This window comes from Notolepis coatsorum (assembly GCF_963971535.1).
Source record: "Notolepis coatsorum genome assembly, chromosome: 12".
Taxonomy (NCBI): Eukaryota; Metazoa; Chordata; class Actinopteri; order Aulopiformes; family Paralepididae; genus Notolepis; species Notolepis coatsorum.
Window position 1 is genome coordinate 72,806,133 of NC_140176.1, and position 20,717 is coordinate 72,826,849.

The 20,717-nt window shown below is 46.5% G+C and overlaps 1 protein-coding gene across 1 annotated transcript in view; it reads left to right on the plus strand.

The window, feature by feature from the left end:
- prkdc (protein kinase, DNA-activated, catalytic subunit) overlaps positions 1–20,717 on the plus strand; it is a gene marked incomplete at its 5' end in the record, with an annotated part of 219,814 nt that overhangs the window by 108,082 nt on the left and 91,015 nt on the right. The window contains 9 exons of the mRNA XM_084325881.1: positions 28–238; positions 3,596–3,776; positions 4,410–4,613; positions 5,605–5,720; positions 6,619–6,750; positions 8,789–8,968; positions 18,001–18,209; positions 18,863–19,001; positions 19,999–20,187. Coding sequence (XP_084182007.1) covers positions 28–238; positions 3,596–3,776; positions 4,410–4,613; positions 5,605–5,720; positions 6,619–6,750; positions 8,789–8,968; positions 18,001–18,209; positions 18,863–19,001; positions 19,999–20,187 — 1,561 coding nt within the window. The remainder of the gene's footprint in view (positions 1–27; positions 239–3,595; positions 3,777–4,409; positions 4,614–5,604; positions 5,721–6,618; positions 6,751–8,788; positions 8,969–18,000; positions 18,210–18,862; positions 19,002–19,998; positions 20,188–20,717) is intronic.

The window sequence follows — 20,717 nt, forward strand, 5'->3', positions numbered from 1 at the left end:
CTCTCTCTCTGTCTCTGCTTCCCCCAGGCTCTACGTCCGTAACTTCTGGAGTCAGGAGAAGCGGTTGCCCACGGCGACACTGGAGCGCATGTTGGCCGTGCTCCACTCTCTCTACTCCTGTCGGATAGAGAGCTGCTTCCTCAGCCTGGCCACCAACCTGCTGCTGGAGATGACCAGCCGCAGCCCAGACTTCACACGCAACATGTTCGAGTACCCGCTGTCCGAGTGCACGTTCCAAGTATGTCCGAATAAAAGCACAACAAAGGTGTACATTTGGGCGGCTAGGTGGTGCAGTGGGCAAGGCGCTCACCACCAATGCAGGAGACGCTGGGTTCGAGCCCAGCTCTCCGCATTGCTATCAGCTTGGCTGGTCGTTCATACTAACACAATTGGCAGTATTAGGGGGTGGGAAGCTGATGGGTGGGGATCGGACGTTGTGGACAGCGACTCCTACAGGTCGGTTGGTGCGCCTGCGCAGCAGAATCAGGAAGCGACAGGGGCGGCGTGCCCTCCCACGCAGACCCCCGACGCTGAGAGATCGCGCTGTGCAGGTGAAAAGATGCGACGGCTGCTTCCTCGAGTACCGGAGGGGACACGTGATGTAAGGCTTCGTCCACATTGCAGCCGGCTTGTGGGAGGCATGGCCTAACAACGTTCGAGACAGGGGAGGGTAGAATTGGACGATACGAAATTGGGATGGGAGAAAAATAGAAAATGGGAGAAAAAGTAGATAACATTTTTAAAAAAAAGGTGTACATTTAACACTTTGATCGCCATGGTTAAATTCATAATTTACCATCCCTCGCCAGCTCTATTTGTCTATTGAGAAGTTCCCCTTCTTTGCAGGGCTATAACTTTTTAAATTGTATTGCTAAATTGACATTATTATGGCCCATTCAATGTCCTATATCTATTGTTCAGGGTGTAGCAACGTTCTACTTTTTCATTCACATATTCATACTAAAATACGGTCTAAAGTATAAGTATGTTTTTATCGTTTTCTACAGCTTTCTCCAGAACTTGATTTATAGCCCTAAATGCATTATATTGATGATCAAATACAGTTTGGTAGGAATCTGTGCGAGATAAAAAATTTCAACTGGATGTGCTTCTAGGAGTTACTACTTATCATCTGATGTTGACCGGATGGGCGGGGGGTCGTTTATAATTCCGTGGGCAACGTTATATCATTCATCTAGTGTGGGTGATATGATCATCAGAGCAGTTTATATGGAACACGTTAAAAAAAACTGCTGAATCTTACCGTAGCTTCCTCGGGCCGTTGGGCGATGAGCGTGGAGCAGAGATATTCCTATTATGGGATGTATAAATACCCGATCCATTTCCAGGTTGTATAATAGTATATACGTCCAAATCATGTTGTTTATCGAGTTATGTGCACTGATCGGTGTTCACTGTGTCAAGATGGAGTCCCTCTAACGATGGCGAGTGCCCGGACGAAATATGGGTGAGCACCACTTCATCCACAGATCACTTCCTGTTGGGCGATCTGCCGATCGGCCACCAGATGGCGCTATTGAACCGTTAGAGAGTTGAGTGGAGCTCAGCAGTATATCTCAGGTCCCCGGGGGAGAAATATGATTTCGATCACAGATTTTTGAAATATTGATATCAAAGACGTGTTACGGCGTCTTCGGCAGAATGAGCATGGCGGGGAATGACGAGTTTCGGCGTCTCTGGCGATTAAAGTGTTAACCTTTGGCTCATTGCTAACATCAGACTAGCTACTAGCCAAACTGTTAGTGTGGCTTCTATACACACACACGCGCACACGCACACACACACGCACACACACACACACATACACATACATATATATATATATATATATATATATATATATATATATATATATATATATATATATATATATATATATATATATATATATATTATATTATTTATTATAAAAAAAAAACTCTCGCCTGTTCCGTTTGCAGAAGTCAGTCTCTATTCCTGACCTGTTAAAAACACACACACTTCTTGCTTCAGAGGCATAATCCATCCAGGGCTCCAGACTAACATTTTACACAAGTTCGACAGTGACGACAAATGTGCTGCGGCCATGGCTCCAGACTAACTATTCCAGTGCTCCACCACCACGTGATTTGTTTGTACACTTTAAATTCTTTTGGCAGAGCATGGTATTAATCAATGACCATGCATGCTGATGAATCGTTGTCTTAATTTGTGTACCATAGTTTTACATTGATGATTGACAGTGACTCAAGACTTGATATTTGCTAAATATTTGAATCTGAATATTAAGTTTCTCTGTCACAAGCAGTGGCTTGACTTAATATGTCTTCTATTATATAATTTAACAATGTTTTTATTTAGGGCGGTTAGGTGGTGTAGTGGGCAAGGCGCTCGCCATCAACGCTGGAGACGCTGGGTTCGAGTCCAGCTCTCGGCGTTGCTATCAGCTTGGCTGGTCGTTCATACTAACACAATTGGCAGTGTTAGGGGTGGGAAAGCTGATGGGTGGGTCCTGGGCGTTGTGGACAGCGACCCCTACAGTTCGGTCGGGGCGCCTGCACAGCGAGGGTAGGATCTGGAGGGAGGTAGTGTGACCTTCCACACGTTACACTCTCCCGGTGAGAATCTACGCTGCCAGGCTGGCTGCCGGCTGGCTGCACATGCGTCGGAGGAAAGCATGTGACAGTCTCCGGCCTCCCGGACCAACAGTAGGGGGGGAGTGCGCAACAACCAGGAAGGGGGTTGGGAATTGGCATAACGACTAACAGTGGGATGGGAGAAAAAAATCGGAAAAGGAGGGGGGGGAAAGATAATAAAATAAATAAAATAAAAAATAAAAAATAATAAAACAATGTTTTTATTTTAATTAAAATGTTTACGAACATTTAAATGGATACAAACAAAATAAATAACTAAACAAAATCAAAACATAACTCAAACAAAATAATAACTAAACAAAAGCAAAACATAACTCAATTTACATGTTCGAAAAGGAGTAGGAAGAAGTATACACTTATTTAATCCTACCCCGTTTCCACTACTCGAATGAGTGTACTAATTTCAAACATAAAAAAACAAAAACTATATATGTAAAACATGAAAGAAATTAAATAAAAATGTAAACACCCGTGAATATCAAGTCCCTTCCTCATCCGTGTACCTCATGAACATCATTTCCTTATACATCAGTTTGAATTGTCTCATGTTTGGACATTGCTTTAGCACCACAGTTTCACTCCACATATTGAGATGCAGTGTCTTCTCATGGTAGTGCGTACATTTAGAACTTTTAAATTGAGTTCTCCCCTCAGATTATAACCCCCCTCCCTATCAAAGAACAGTTCTTGAATGTTTCCTGGAAGTACACGACCTTTTGCTTTATACATTAATTGTGCTGTTTTAAATTCCACAAGATCATTTAACTTTAATGTTTTTGACTTTAATAATGTTTTTGAAAATAAGTGGAATTGTCCTTTTAATAGGGACATTAGCTAATATTCTGAATATTTACAGGCATGTAAATGCACTCACTATTAGCCCTAGTCTAATCACCTAACATGTAGAATTGATTAAAAATCTCCCCCCCACCATCTAGGACTACGTGATCGATTCCAACTGGCGCCTGAGGAACACCGTGATGACGCCCATGTTTGTGGAAACCCAGACCTCACAGGGCCATGAGAGCCCGACGGGGTCCCAGCCAGGGAGCGTCAGGGGCCAGCAGCTCCGAGCCACGCAGGCCTCCCTACAGTTCACCCAGACACAAGCTGCAGGAGGTACAACGCTCTGCCTCACACATATTAATTTACACAGTCACACACCTAGGAGCTGTCCTGCACAAACTGTTCTCTTTATACTATTGGCCACTGAGCATCTCCACTGGAGCAGTTGAGGGGTACATGCCTTGCTCAAGGGCACTTCAGCGGAAGTGATGAGGGAGGAGTGCACACTTCTAGTTTGCCACTATCCCTTTAGCCATCAGGGCTACACTACAGCGTAATTTCATCAGTGTGCTCCACACAAACATATGCTGCCTGCCATGCATTTCTATGAGAGTTTGTTACTAATTTGTCATTTATAGCTTGTTACTACTCAAATATGACAGGGTGAAGGTGGCATCAACGTAAATAATGAAAAACATTGGCCCCTGCTGTTTTTCCATTTCCAAAATCATTGAAGAAACGTTTGACGTTCTTCATTTCAAAGGAACATTACGTTCTTGGACAGTTCTTGCATGTACAATAGGCACTGAAAATGGTTTTATTTTATTTTATGTGAAGCACCTCTATGACCGGCAATGTCACTCACTCACTCACTCACGGATAGCCCCTGGTAGCGGCTCACAGGCATTACATGTTGTGTAAGATGAGTTAGCATCACATCTATGGCATTGTGTGTTCTTGTTCCAGGTCGACGTTCTGCATATAACTGGTTGACAGGCAGCAGCGTGGACACATTAGCAGAGTACACGCTTGGCTCTGATTCGCTGTCCTCGCTGTTGGCATTTGGCAAGAAAGCGGAGAGGCAACCTACGGCAAGGAAGCCAACGGGAGAAGGCTTCGGCACCAGGCGCCTCACCGCACCCACAGACGAGGGGGACAGTCGCAGCAAAGGTCAGTCTCACACTGGAAACAGAGCCACTAGCAACCATTCTGGGGACAGGCTGATAAGGCAAAGGGCTTGAACTCCTAATGATCTCAAACTCTGCCCTCTTTTCTTGATCCTCCAATCACAACTGTTGCTTTATGGAGGAAAATATGATGCGATAGGTCAATTGATTCCCCTGAACCCCTTCAGTTAAGAACACCTTTGACAACCAATGTATTTACAGAAATTGTATAGATATTGTATTTTTTTCTTTCTTTTTTGAAATCTTTATTTCGAACATGTAAATGAATACAAACAAAATAAATAACTAAACAAAATCAAAACATAACTCAAACTAAATAAATAACTAAACAAAAGCTAAACATAACTCAATTTACATGTTCGAAAAGGAGTAGGAAGAAGTATACACTTATTTAATCCTACCCCTTTTCCACTACTCAAATGAGTGTACTAATTTAAAACATCTGGTATATATATATATGCAAAAAAAAAATATATATATATATACCTACATGAAAAACATGAAAGAAATTAAATAAAAATGTAAACACCCGTGAATATCAAGTCCCTTCCTCATCCCTGTACCTCGTGAACATCATTTCCTTATAAATCAGTTTGAATTGTCTCATGTTTGGACATTGCTTTAGCACCACATTCAGACTGTATATACATGTATATTTGATGTCTGACTCAAGTACACAATCTATAGTCTTTAAATTTGTATTAAATCTGAAGAATTCTCACATGTTCTTCCTGTGCCCCAGGACAGTTCAGTCGGTACTTGTGAACATGCACCACTCTCCTAAAGCAGAGAGAGAACCCTCTTGAGTCTAGTTGGTGATGTAAACTCTGGGGCTTCTCCGTCACCAGCAGGTTCAATTCCATGCTGTGAAATGTACACTCGGAATTCTGTGATGATTAACACTTTTCTTTTTTAATCTAAAAGCTGGTATAAATGTCATCGTCCTCTATTTTGTGTGTCCGCACTCCCAACAGCTCAGAGCGAGCGACGGGCCGACATCCTGAGGCTGAAACGCAGGTTTCTCAAGGACCAGGAGAAAGTTGGAATGACCTTTGCCCGCAAAGAGATCCACCAACAGAGGCAGAAGAAGGTATGGAAGTCGGCGAGCAATCGATGGTAGAATGAATCTGATGAAGCAAGACATGTAAAACTTAATTTGCTTGTAATCCATTAATAAGGTAGTGTTAATAAACTGGTGTCAATCTAAGTATCCTGGTGTGTGCTGCTGAAATATTTTGTTTTGTTTGTTTGTAACACACACTTATCTTTGGTGTTGTAAAGCTGTTGGTATGAGGAAGGAAAGGTTTATGATTGATCCCTGTATCAAACTTTTATATATATTTGTATCCCTTTCACCTCAAATTAAACCATTGGATTGGAGAGATACTTTTCATTCTTATATTGATTGAATGAGCTTGAATGAGTTAGTATTTTAAGGAATGATGAGTATATATGACTTTTATATATATTTGTATCCCTATCACCTCAAATTAAACCATTGGATTGGAGAGATACTTCTCATTCTTATATTGATTGAATGAGTTAGTATTTTAAGGAATGATGAGTTGTGGGTAGTGTGTAGAGGTCTAAGCACTACCACCGCAGAGACCAGGGGTTCAATTCCCGGTGTCAGCTGTACCTCTGGCTTGGTCAGCCGTGAAAAGGTAGAAAGGCAAAAGAAAAGTAAAAAAATAAATAAAAAGGAATTGATGAGTTGTGAAAGTTGGAAAAGGCTTATTTTCCATTTCCAGTCGTCAAACTCTTCAAGAATCTTCATACATCCAACATTTACATCGTTAAAATTATTACAGAATGTAATGGATCTTGTGGTTGCTTGGTGTTAACTGTAAAATGTAATTTGCCCAATAAAAACAGGAACAAAGATATATATATATGTATGTATAATAATGTAGTGTTTGCTACCATCATAACCACTCGGCCAGCTGTGCTACTGTGTCTCTCATGGTGTGTTTATGGGTGTCCCACAGGAGGACCAGGCTGACCAGAGGCTGCGAAAGGAGGCCCATGTGACTCTGTACCGGAGCTACCGAGTGGGAGACTTGCCCGACATCCAGATCCCACACAGTAACCTCATCGCCCCCCTGCAGGCCTTGGCACAGGTCAGACTGACACTGCCCACAGCTAGGGCTTGTTGTTGGTAGATTCAAGGCTTTTTCTTCAAGCTTGAGTTCAACATCAAGCAGTGAGCTATTGAAGAAAGGGTTCTAATAGCAAATATTATGCCATAAAAAAGAAGTTGTAGGCCTGCACACACAAAGACTAGGTGTTCTTTGTTCTGGTGGACTGGTTACATGAACATAATTAACTGGGCCCCTTATTGTGGCTGCATCAGAGAAACACACCATATTCACTCACTGTTTTACATTCAGTGTCTGTTTAGGGCCAGGTTGGTGTTTGGTTAGAGCCAGGCTATCAGTGTGTTAGGGCCAGGTTGGTGTCTGGTTAGAGCCAGGCTATTAGTGTGTGGTTAGGGCCAGGTTGGTGTCTGGTTAGAGCCAGGCTATCAGTGTGTGGTTAGGGCCAGGTTGGTGTCTGGTTAGAGCCAGGCTATTAGTGTGTGGTTAGGGCCAGGTTGGTGTCTGGTTAGAGCCAGGCTATCAGTGTGTTAGGGCCAGGTTGGTGTTTGGTTAGAGCCAGGCTATCAGTGTGTTAGGGCCAGGTTGGTGTCTGGTTAGAGCCAGGCTATCAGTGTGTTAGGGCCAGGTTGGTGTCTGGTTAGAGCCAGGCTATCAGTGTGTTAGGGCCAGGTTGGTGTTTGGTTAGAGCCAGGCTATCAGTGTGTAGTTAGGGCCAGGTTGGTGTTTGGTTAGAGCCAGGCTATTAGTGTGTGGTTAGGGCCAGGTTGGTGGTTGGTTAGAGCCAGGCTATCAGTGTGTGGTTAGGGCCAGGTTGGTGTCTGGTTAGAGCCAGGCTATCAGTGTGTGGTTAGGGCCAGGTTGGTGTCTGGTTAGAGCCAGGCTATCAGTGTGTTAGGGCCAGGTTGGTGTTTGGTTAGAGCCAGGCTATCAGTGTGTGGTTAGGGCCAGGTTGGTGTCTGGTTAGAGCCAGGCTATCAGTGTGTGGTTAGGGCCAGGTTGGTGTCTGGTTAGAGCCAGGCTATCAGTGTGTGGTTAGGGCCAGGCTACCATTTGATTTTCTCAGCCACGTAGACATGTTTAGACAATAGAATGCAACATAATTATCCTCACAAAGGCAATTTTCCACTTTGTATGGATAATAAATTATTTTCTATTGACCAGTGACAGTGTCGTCTGGTAATCAGAAGGCTCCCGGTTTGGTTTCTGGCTCCTCCTCAGCGTGTCGAAGTGTCCTTGAGCAAGACACTTAACCCCCTAACTGCTCCTGATGAGTACGTTGGCACCTTGCATGGTAGCCCCCACCATCGTGTGTGAGTGAATGGGTGAAATGAGAGGCATAAGTTGTAAAGCGCTTTGGATACAAGTGCTATATAAATGCAGTCCATATACCATATTCACACAGTGGCCATTTTGCTCTTATGTCCTGCTTAACCTGAGCATGACATACAGTAAGAGAAAATGGATTCACCCGGCCTACTTCACTCAAGAGATCGAACAGAGTTGGCTTTTGATTTATAAAATTGACTTATTTCTGTTAATCAGCAGAGTAAATAATAGATTCATAAACACAAAAGCCACTCTCCACTCACACGTACAGATGAGCACACACAGACACACACACATAACACTCATGCGGCAACCGCTAAAACAATCACTTTAAACAAAATGTCACTTAAAATAGAAAGTCACTTTAAAGGAAGGAGGTACTGTATAGTTTAGATTAGATTAGATTAGAGTTAAAGAGTTAAAATTGTAAATTGTATATTGTATAGTAGTGTATATAGGAACCAGTTTCTCAGGAACTTAGCATGTCTTTTTTTGCCATGCATATCTTGTGTCTTACCTATTTTATTTTTTTATGCCTATTTTATTATTGTATTTTGCACAATCAATATTATGCGGGCATGACCACCCGCATTTCACTGTATGCCCTGGTATGTATGTGACAAATAAACCTCTTGATTCTACTGTCTAGATATATTGTCACTTCGAAGTGAAAAGACAAAGGTGATCAGCTGTTGCCTAGAAACAAACGGCCTCTTCTCTTCTGTTCCCCTAGAGGGACGCCAGTCTAGCCAAGCAGCTGTTCAGCGCCCTGTTTGCTGGCATCCTGCGAGAAATGGAAGGCCACACGTCATCCGGAGAGAAGCGGAGGATCAAAGAGGAGCTCCTGAGAGACATGAACACATTCCTGAGCAACAGCACAGTCTATTTCCCTCCCTTTGTGGCCTGTGTGCAGGTTGGTCTTGGTAACCTTTCTAATCTGTCTCTGCCAATTTCGAGTGTAGTGGGATCGTTGATGGTGTCTAGAGGGGGAGGCTGGCCTGTTCCTCTGCCCTTTATTTGGGAGATAAAAAAAGAAAATGGCTCTGGTGTTACTTTAGACTGAAATCGTTAAGTTATTTTTATAGGATGATTCTTAAGGCAATTGGGTCTCATTCTCCAAGGACTTAAGACAAAAAGGGCTTTCTCTTAGGACCATTTGAGACCTTTTCGGGCCGATTTTGGGATTCACCAACCATCCCAATAAAACATATATAATTAATATTATATTATAATATATTGTCTATATTCATGTATTGCCCGAAAAGGTCTCAAATGGCCCTAAGAGAAAGCCCTTTTTGTCGTAAGTCCGTTGGAGAATGAGACCCAATGTTTTAAAGGGGAACACCACTCAATTAACACTACTCAATTAAAACAATAAAATCGAATGTTATGGCCTAGGACCATTCAATCAATATGTGTGAACATGAGCTACTCTCTCCCAAAGCCAGAAACCAGAGAAGTAAGACTCAAACTTGTGATGTTATTAAGTATAAAGTCTGGAGCTGGTCTATTGACAATGAATGAGAGACTGATTTTATGGACACACATCACATTTGTTTAACTTTTTTATTCTATAGTAGTGTTCTCAGTTCTGAAACAGAAAATGTACCTGTAACTGAGGGGTACAATTCCCTGACTGTATTACTAGATATGATACTTACTACCACTACCTTTGTACTTAATATTCGGCCACCCAGTACACGGCATAAATATATTATCATGAACACTCTCACGTAGATGAAACGGATCCAACACAAATGTACGAATTAGAAACAAGTCTTTATTGCCTACACAGCGATGGTGTGTAGACTAAACACTTAATCACTTAATTACATTTATGAATTGAAATAGTATGCACTTTTATGGCAAGGAGTATTCGTCGGTATATCAATAGATAATGTCCAATCTCTGAAGGCGCAGGTGGTAAATATACGACCTGGAATAGTTAAGGAATAACAGCAATGATACTTTAATGATTATAGGCTGGATACACTAGAGGGGGTTAATCCGGTCGCTTGTAAGCCGGCAGGAGTAGGAGGGGGGGGGGGGGGGGGGGGGTAGAATCCAGCTGCCTCGTCCGGCCAAGGGTATCCCAGGAGAACCCACTGTAGTGCCGTTCAATGCGCCGGCGATCCTTGGACCACAGATGAAAGCAGGTGGACTCTTTGTGGGCCGGCTCTCTCCGGTCCACGGGGGAGAGATGTGGAGAGACCTCGTCTTGCAGAGCGTCTCCTCACCTTGCGACCTCTCCAGGGGGGGGGGTTCCAACACACGGTAGTGTCGGGGGTCTTTATCCATAGAATAATCAAAGTATCCAAAGCATAATCCGTGCCTGGGAAGGCGGGCTGTCGTCGGTAGAATAATCCGGTATACAGGTCCACTCGCTCGTCTGCTCTGGGGCTCCTCGGGTGCAGCTTCACATAGGGTCAACCACCCTGGGTAAGCAGCCAGTTCTCTGCCCGAAACGATGGGGTACTGACTACGGTAGTATTCTCACCGCACGAAGCACTATATATTAACAGACTATTATTAGCTTAATAGACTACGTCCAACTCGACGATATAGTGCCAAATATGACTATTCAAATATTAATATACACGATGTCTCAATACCGATGGTAGGCGAACTTGGCCTTACTCCCACACGTGGCATCGCGGGGAGGCTTTACGTCTGTGACTCTATTGGAGGGTAAGAAACTGGACTGAAAAGAAAGTCCTACTTTAGTAGCGCAGTATATATACGCACTATGAACAAATAGTCCCATTAGTGGTGCGGTAGCCAAATTCCTACGCGGAACTAGGACTTGTTCGTACATGTCGAGCGGTACGTTTGAACTGGGTCTGAGGGGTATGGCAGCCTGGCACCAAGGTCTCGACCAATAGTAGAATGGAGACTATTATGGGATGTTCAGTAGGCTAGAATGGATATTCAATGCATATTGTACAAGGAATATACAAGGGATATCAGGGAATATTAGAGAATATACAAATACAATTAAATATATATATATAAATAAATATATATATTCGGTTTAATCTGGCCCTTCACAACAGCCACCCCCTGAATAGGTCCCGGACCTAATCAGTTAAACAGAGACAGATTAATCGCGTTGTCTATTTACACATAAGGGTTTGCTGTAGGGGTCAGTCAACTTCACAAAGTCATAGGGTTGTAGGGTCATGGTCATCATCGATTGTGTCTGGGAGTCGAGGCAGTTCTATGAGCCTTGCCACGGGACGGGTGTAAGTGCGACCCTGGACGAGCACTTCAGCTGCTCGGACCTTGCCGTCGGCACCGGTGATCACTTTGCTTACGCGGCCGGCCGGCCACATAGCTCTGGGCAGTGATTGATCAATAATCATGACGACTGTTCCTTCTGTCAAATTGTCTCTCTCCTTTACCCACTTCTGGCGGGTCTGTAGAGACGGTAGGTAGTGCAGTAGGAAACTGTTCCAAAACTTGTCGGCTAATACTTGGCTGTACCTCCACATTCGTCGGCCGTTCGCTTCTTCAGGCCGGTACATTGTCTGGGGTAATGCAGGATCTAGCCGCCCCATCAGGAGTGTGTTGGGGGTTCTGCGTAGGCGACCACCCACTCTGATGAGGGTATGAGCGTCGCTCTCGGGGGCCAGATGAATTAATCTGCTGTCGGATGGGACGGGCTTTCCTCCCTGTAGACAGGCCAATTCATCGGGGAACGAGTCTCTCTGGGCTCGCTGCAGTAGAAGCAATTCTGCTTCCTCGTAGTTAGCTGCTGACATATCAGCGGGGGACTTGCACTCCGGGTGGTACCGCAGGAATGTTCTTTGTTGTGCACTCTCTATGGACGTGCAATCGTTTATGTTAGGGTCGGTGGAGGCTACGGTGCTCAATCCACAGAACACAGACTTCTTAATTTCCACCTCCTCTGGACTGGCTTCCCTCGGGATAGGCATGGGCCACTGTCCTTCCGGGAGTCTTAGGAATGCGGGGCCGTCACTGTAGACATTGCGACGGGTGAGGTCATCCAGGGGCATCCCCCGGGTGATGACGTCAGCTGGGTTCTGTTTTGTATCAACGTAGCGCCACTCTGTTTCTCCGGTTAACTCTTCGGTTAAGTCTTGAATCTCGGTGACTCTGACTCCCACGAAGACTTTGTACTTGCATGAGTCCGATTTGATCCAGGCGAGTACCGTCGTGGAATCTGACCACAGGATTGTTCTAGACACCGGTATGGTGAGCTCACGTTGGATGAGCGTGGCTAGGTGCGCTCCGGCTAGGGCTGCGCAGAGCTCTAGACGTGGGATAGATTGTTGCTTGCGTGGGGCTACTCTCGAGCGGGCGAGGACAAATGCTGTGTAGATCTCTCCCCCTTGGTCTTGGGCCCGCAAGTAGGCTACTGATCCGTATGCGACCTCTGAGGCGTCACTGAAGACGTGCAAGTCCATTTTACATGTCTCTGGCCTCACCGTGGGTGGGAAGTAGCTTCGGCGCATATTAACGCCTGGGAGTGAGTGGAGCTCCATCTCCCACTCTCTCCAGGTGGATGCAAGGTGTGCGGGAATGGGGTCGTCCCAGCCCTGGTCCTTGTCCCACAATGCTCGTACAATCATTTTTGCCCTGGTGGTGTACGGTAGAATACATCCTAGCGGGTCATATTGTCGGGCGAGTGTTGTGTACACACTCCGTCTGGTGGTCGGCGCCGCCGCCGGCCTTCCCTGCTCCGTAGTCAGGGGCTTGTATCTGTAGTGAAGCGAATCTGTTTTGAATCGCCACACCAATCCCAGGGTCATCTCCTGGGCTTCTCCTGGGATTGTAGCCATCCAGGTCTCGCTGCTGGCTGCCTTGTCCTCGGAGGAGAGGCTGCGCAGTACTTGCGGATCGCTGCTGGCCCACTGCCTGAGATCAAAGCCGCCTTTGATCAATGAGGCGCAGAGTTTAATCAGGAGAGCCTCGGCTTCTTCCTGGGTTGAAAGGCTTTGTAGACAGTTGTCTACGTAGAAGCTGTTCTTTACGCTGTGTCGGACCTCTTCGTCCGCTGCTGGGTCCTCTGCTACATGTTTCTGTAGTGCAAATGTCGCACAGCAGGGGCTGCACGTCGTTCCGAAGGGGAGGACTTCCCATTGGTAGATGGCTGGGTGCTCATCTCCTGGCTTCTCTCTCCATAGGAACCGTAACAGGGGCTTGTCCGCCTCTACTAATCTCACCTGCAGGAACATTCCTTTAATGTCCCCGCTGATGGCCACCTTTTCCTGGCGGAAGAGGAGTAGAACGCCGAGTAGGGAGGGGCCGAGTGTGGGACCGGGCAGTAACTCTTTATTCAGATTTTGGGATCCGATCTGGTAGCTGCAGTTAAATACTATGCGGTCTTTACCGTTGTGATGGACCTTGTGGTGGGGCACGTACCACGATTCAGTGGTCTGGTCAGCCTCTTTAATGTCCATCTTTGTGACGTGTCCCGCTGTGATGAGCTTCTCAATCTCAGCGCGGTATACACTCTCTTGGGCGGGGTTCTTGGCTAAGCGCCGCTCCGTGTTCAGCAGGTACCGTTCTATGGCGTCTGTCTTGGCGTGGAAAGTAGGCATTCCTTCTCGCCGCAGGAGTGGCGTGGCGTATCTCAACACGCCGTTGACCTGGACTCTCTTGGTCCCTGTCTCGAGGAGGTGAATGGCGTAAATGTCATCTTTAGAGCGAATGTCTTTCTTTCCATTCTTAAAGGGCATTTGTTCCAAGCTCCATAGCCGCTCTACGTGTTGCAGGAGTGCGGTTTCTCCCTCTGTGACTCGGGAGTGGAGACATCTAGTGGCTGTACTTCGGTTGAGAGATTTGGCGAGCGGGCCTTGGAGAGTCCATCCCAAACGGGTCTCGACTGCTGCAGGACAGCCTCGGGGTCCGGTATGAACCCGGTCTATCGGGACAATGAGGTCTGCATGGTCGGAGCCTATCAACAGGGTCGGCATAGCATTGTCTATGAGCGGGATCGGTAACTTGCGCAGATGTGCATATTTCTCCATCAGCTTGGCGACGGGGTATGTGTACCGCGACAGTCCTATTTCTTGGCTGGTGAAAGCGTCTGCAATCTGGTACCGTCGCTCAGGCTGGCCGCTTGCTGCGATAGAGAATGAGACATTCTCGCCCTTTATCGTCTTCAAATCTCGTCTTATTGTCCGAATTGTCATTTGGGTTTCGCTTCCCCGCAGCCCTAGCTGGGCCGCAGCGGAGGCGAGCAGCAGGGTCTTCTCTGACCCGTCATCGAGGACGGCATAAGTGTCCAGGACTTTATTCTGGTAGCTTAGTGTCACACGCACTACTTTTAGGAGTACTCGGGCTCCACTGCTGCTGGCGGGATCGATGTACATGACGCTCGCTTTGCGGCTGGATGGTGCAGGTGAAGGGCGCCGTCTGTTACTGTCGTGAAGTATGTCCAGATGGGCTCCATCGCACTTGGTGCACCTTTTCTTTAAGCGGCATTCGGCTGCCATGTGTGAGCGCGCACAGCGAAAACAGCGCTTGTTGGACTTTATCCATTGACCTGCTTCCTCCGCGTTCAGCTTGGGGAAGGAGTCACATTGCGCTAGCCAGTGTTCTTTCTCACAGTAGGGGCACACTATCTTCCACTTCTCCGTTCTGGAGGGGGTACTGTGGCTCCTGCTGCTCGGTACTGACTCCGATTGGTGCATCACAGTCACCGATCTTCTTCCATCATTTAGTCGTCTGGTTCCTTCTCTGGAGCCAGGGGTGCTCCGTCCGAATGTATCTAGCCGTAGGCTGCTGACTTCTCTCGCCAGGAAGTCTGCTAGATCGAGGAGGTTCGGTTCGGGGCCATTCGGGTCTCTGTGGTCCCTCTGCCGCCTAAAGCGCTCCTGACGAGCGGGCGGCAGCTTCTCCAGGATCCTTTCCACATTTGAGTTGGCGTAAAGTTCATACTTCCCCTTCTCTCTTTGCGCTCCCAACATCCCTACCAGGGACTGCACTCTGATGGACAGGTCGTCCAGTGCTCGATTGTCTATTGCTGGGGGTAAGCGGTCGATGTGTCGGATCTCCTGGATCACGTAATCCCATATGCGCCCATACCTCTGGTCCAATGCTACCAGCGCTGCTGTGTATGGGGTGGTGGAAGTCGCGTAGGCGAGCGCTATATTATGTGCGCGGGGCACCTTTAAGTGCTGCAGTAGGATGGCGTATTTGTGGCGTTCATCCAATACATCCACCAACATGGTCTCCAGACACATGCGGAGTTCTGTATACTGGGCCCGGTTCTCTTGGGTGAAGTCGGGTACCATAGGCGTGCCAATGTATGACGCTGACTGTGGATACATCGGCGAGCGTTGGGGGAGAGGCCTCCTAGGCGAGTCTCCTCCCGCTTCTTGGTATGGGCTGGTACCGGCAGTGTACCATGGCCCGCTTGTCCAGGTGCTGTTCCTCGGTGCGGGTCGTGCGTCGTGCTCACCCGTGTATAGAGTCGGGGGTCTGTAGCGCAGCTCCGCGGGAGTATAGCCTGGGCTGTACCGGACCTCCGGGTCCGGTAGAGTACTGTGCTGTCTTCGGGCGTGGTTCTCCTCCTCTTCCTCTTCGTCTTCAGTTAGGTCATCCAGTGCTTGTAGTCTCTGGTTTAGCCTCTCCACAGGATATGCTGCTCCTTCCCGGTTGCTAGGTCTCGCTTGGACCGGTGGGGGGAGGTGGTCTGTGGGGGGTATAGACCTCGTCTGTTGGTCAAGTTCAGGGTTGTTTACTCGGCTAGGGGATGCCGCCCTGGAGGTGTGTCTAGACGAGTTCCTGGAGCCTCTGGCGGAGGGAGAGGGTGTTGTCCGTCTGATCAGCTGTTCTATTAGTTGCGCTTGCTGTCTGTCGCGCTCTGCGTCCCGTAGAGCACCAGCAGCTGCTCGCTGGCTGTCTGCTCGGTCTCGGGCCACATTCTCTTCCATCTGAATGCGTCTTATTTCTAGACGTATATGCTCTTCTTCGCTCCGCTGCTGGATCTGCAGTCGGTCGCGTTCAGCAGCGGCGTTCAGGCTGATGAGGAAGGCCTGCTGTAGGGTCCTCTCTGCCTCGCTGGGAGAAGGCGGTTGTATAGGGGAGCCTTCCCTCGGGGTACTCCTTGCGGAGCCTTGGAGCTCTATCTCCACGGTGCTCTCCCCGTCTTCTTCCGTGCCGAGTTCTCTCTCGGTAGCGTTGTATTCCTCCCGGGACTCATCGGGGACTACTTCTTCAGTACTGGCGGGGTGTGAAGTCATGTCTGGTTCCCACTGGTCCCCACCGTGAACTTGGTCAGTTACATTAGAGCCCGTAGGGGCCTCTATGGTCGGGGTAGTCTGGGCGTTGGGGTTAGACATACTTTTACTTTCTAGTTTTACCGCGTTTACTGTTAGTAGAAGACTAGGTTGTTGACTGACAGCGTAAGCCTCTAAGTACTGAGGGAGCCGTCGTTCGCGCTGCGGGCGTGGGTTAGGAGGATCGTTTCGTGGAGTGTTCATCATAGGCCATTTCAATATTAATAACACTATATTAATATTACACTGATTACCCTCCGGCTCGAAGGACCAATTGTAACTGAGGGGTACAATTCCCTGACTGTATTACTAGATATGATACTTACTACCACTACCTTTGTACTTAATATTCGGCCACCCAGTACACGGCATAAATATATTATCATGAACACTCTCACGTAGATGAAACGGATCCAACACAAATGTACGAATTAGAAACAAGTCTTTATTGCCTACACAGCGATGGTGTGTAGACTAAACACTTAATCACTTAATTACATTTATGAATTGAAATAGTATGCACTTTTATGGCAAGGAGTATTCGTCGGTATATCAATAGATAATGTCCAATCTCTGAAGGCGCAGGTGGTAAATATACGACCTGGAATAGTTAAGGAATAACAGCAATGATGGACCACAGATGAAAGCAGGTGGACTCTTTGTGGGCCGGCTCTCTCCGGTCCACGGGGGAGAGATGTGGAGAGACCTCGTCTTGCAGAGCGTCTCCTCACCTTGCGACCTCTCCAGGGGGGGGGGTTCCAACACACGGTAGTGTCGGGGGTCTTTATCCATAGAATAATCAAAGTATCCAAAGCATAATCCGTGCCTGGGAAGGCGGGCTGTCGTCGGTAGAATAATCCGGTATACAGGTCCACTCGCTCGTCTGCTCTGGGGCTCCTCGGGTGCAGCTTCACATAGGGTCAACCACCCTGGGTAAGCAGCCAGTTCTCTGCCCGAAACGATGGGGTACTGACTACGGTAGTATTCTCACCGCACGAAGCACTATATATTAACAGACTATTATTAGCTTAATAGACTACGTCCAACTCGACGATATAGTGCCAAATATGACTATTCAAATATTAATATACACGATGTCTCAATACCGATGGTAGGCGAACTTGGCCTTACTCCCACACGTGGCATCGCGGGGAGGCTTTACGTCTGTGACTCTATTGGAGGGTAAGAAACTGGACTGAAAAGAAAGTCCTACTTTAGTAGCGCAGTATATATACGCACTATGAACAAATAGTCCCATTAGTGGTGCGGTAGCCAAATTCCTACGCGGAACTAGGACTTGTTCGTACATGTCGAGCGGTACGTTTGAACTGGGTCTGAGGGGTATGGCAGCCTGGCACCAAGGTCTCGACCAATAGTAGAATGGAGACTATTATGGGATGTTCAGTAGGCTAGAATGGATATTCAATGCATATTGTACAAGGAATATACAAGGGATATCAGGGAATATTAGAGAATATACAAATACAATTAAATATATATATATAAATAAATATATATATTCGGTTTAATCTGGCCCTTCACAACAGTACCTATGAACAACATTCCCCTGGGTGCTCTCAGTGTCATCTATACTGAGTGAGCAGCTTCAGACGTTATACTTGTTACTTGCACCTGTTGAGGTTTAGGAATAGGATGAGTGAGTATTTTTCTGTTCATCTCTTGATATATTGTTTAGGACATGAGCTACCAGCACAAGGACTTGCTCCAGCTGCAGCCAGCAGCGATCAGCTCCAGCTGCCTGGAAAGCCTCCAGCAGCCCTCGGGTGTCTTGCTGCTGGAAGAGGCCTTACTGCAAGCCTGCTGCCCCGAGGAGCCCGCTGCTAAACGCTCACGAGGACGCAAGGACATCCCCCCTGACACAGAGAAATGGATCCATCTTGCAAAGTATCTATCTAGTTTTCTGTCTGCCTGTTCGTGTATTTACTGCTGTATACTTGCTGGCTGGCTGGCTGGTTGGTTGGTTGGTTGGTTTGATTGATTTACTGATTTCTTTGATAATGAGATGATTGAAAGTATTGTACTAGTGGGCACCGTCGATGCATTTAACTGTGTAGTCCCAATAACAAGGTTTACCCTTTTTTTGGGTGGACTTGGGACAGATGTCAAAAAACAAAAAGAACAGAGTAAAGACCAAGGGACTGGTACTGTCTCCCAGAAGTAGGTTTTTGGAAGAGGTGGTTGCCTGTGTGGGCAGGGTTGATGTCCTTCCTCCTCTGTTCTTCACCCTGGTGTCATACAGTTCAAGGGAGCTTGCCCTTGGAGCCGGAAGAGGGAACAGTTGAACCTGTAAATGACCTGTAATACAATGACCTGTGTTTATCTTCTTTTGTACATGCATATCTCCAGGTCGGACCATAGTGTCAGCTATATACATTTATTGCTACATTGCTATATGCAGGGATCAAACTAGACATGTGTGGGTTATTGATGAGTCTCACACTCACCATAGCTGTGTACAGTTTTTATAGCAGTGCATCTTTTACAACTATTACCTTTATTATCAGTAATGTTGTTTTTTTGTTTCTGTTGCTCTCCAGGCTATACAGATCTTTAGAGGACTTCGATGTTGTACGTGGCATCTTTGGAGGCAAAATTGGAACCAAGTCCATAACCTGCACCGCTCTCCAGGCAGAGGCAAACAGTGACTTTGCAGAGGCTGTGAAGCTTTACAATGAGGTATGAACCAAGGTCTTCAGTAAACCTGGTCTGCAGAGGCTGTGAAGCTTTACAATGAGGTATGAACCAAGGTCTTCAGTAAACCTGGTCTGCAGAGGCTGTGAAGCTTTACAATGAGGTATGAACCAAGTTCTTCAATGTATCCGGTCTGAACAACGACCCCAAGTTTCCCTGACAACATCGCGGAAGTTCAACAAACATGGGACCAGAAATTTTTTTTTTGACCCAAGTAGATATGCTGGAGCTGTAAAACTCTGGTCCCATGATAGCTTATCATATGTTGACGTCTGAACATTAGTGACTAAACCTCCATAGTACATGGTTTCCGTTTGCTGCCGGTCCACGTGTCCAAGATGATTTCAATGTCCCGGACAAATGTTACATTACCTCCACTCTGTCTGCACTGCAGCAGCTCTCTCCTCTCATGGAACGGCAAATGTATTGAGACAAAAGTGGAACAGCCAGGGTGGCTCAAGTGTTTGGGTCCATGTAGCACAAGCTAGCCACAACTTCAGCGCACCCCTCCTTATCAATAGTCTATGAACACTATCACAACATGTTGTTGTTACAATTTGGAAATGCACAAACACGAACCATTATTTTTATCTTTTAGATAACACTAAGGTAGCTGTATTCCAATGCAACACATTCTTTTTTATGGTAATGTTACTTTAGTCCATATAATCCTTGTTTGTTTTCCTGGCTCACACACACATCTCGCGAATCCAGCTGCACCGCAAGGTAGACACAGACGCCTCACAGGGACGTCTGTCGATTTCTGGCAAAAACAAGCACTTTTAGTGGACGTACGTTTCTTGGTAATAAAATAAAAATAAGAGGGAATTATTTTCACAGGACATTATGACCCAAGAGATTTAAATATGTCGAACTTCAATAGATAGTTACCTGCTAACAGAAACCCTCCCATAGTATGCAAACCTTGGTGGAGAAAAATATAATAATAATGATGTTGATGATAATAATAATATCCCACCAGGCTCTGAACACGGAGCACTGGACTGATGGGGAGCCCACAGACTCGGAGAAGGACTTCTGGGAGATGGCTGCGTTGGAGGCCTATAGTTGCCTGACGGAGTGGAAGTCTCTGCAGTACTGCTCCACGGTCAACATTGATGAGAACTCCCCGGCCGACCTGGACAAGATGTGGTCAGACCCCATATATAAGGTGGTAGAGACACACCCACATCCCTGCATCACATATACCGCTCAACTTAGATTTCTTAAAATCATCAAGACTTGGACCACAAGATACATTAGGAATGTAATCTAATTCAAATCAGGATTATTTTCCCTTAAAGTCTTTCATAAAAAGATTCAGACTTCAAAGATTTAGCATTAAACTACGTGAAAATTGCTACAATGTACTTAAAGGGGCATGCCAACATTATTGGAAATGTGCTTACCAACTTCTTCAGAGTCGGACAAGAAGATGGATACCAATTTCATCTCTGTGCGTTCAGTAGAAAGCTATCCGGCTGCAAGCTAGCCAAGCTTAGCACAAATGAATGGTAGCAGATACGGACTACTAGCCTAGCTGTTAGCCAAAACCTCTCCCAGAGTTTTAAGCTAGGCTAGTGGTCCGTATCCACTTCTATTCATTAGTGCTAAGCTAGGCTAGTTTGAAGCCGGATAGCTTTCTACTGAACGCACAGAGAGGAAATTGGTGCATTTCCCATAAGGTCGGCGTGTCCCCTT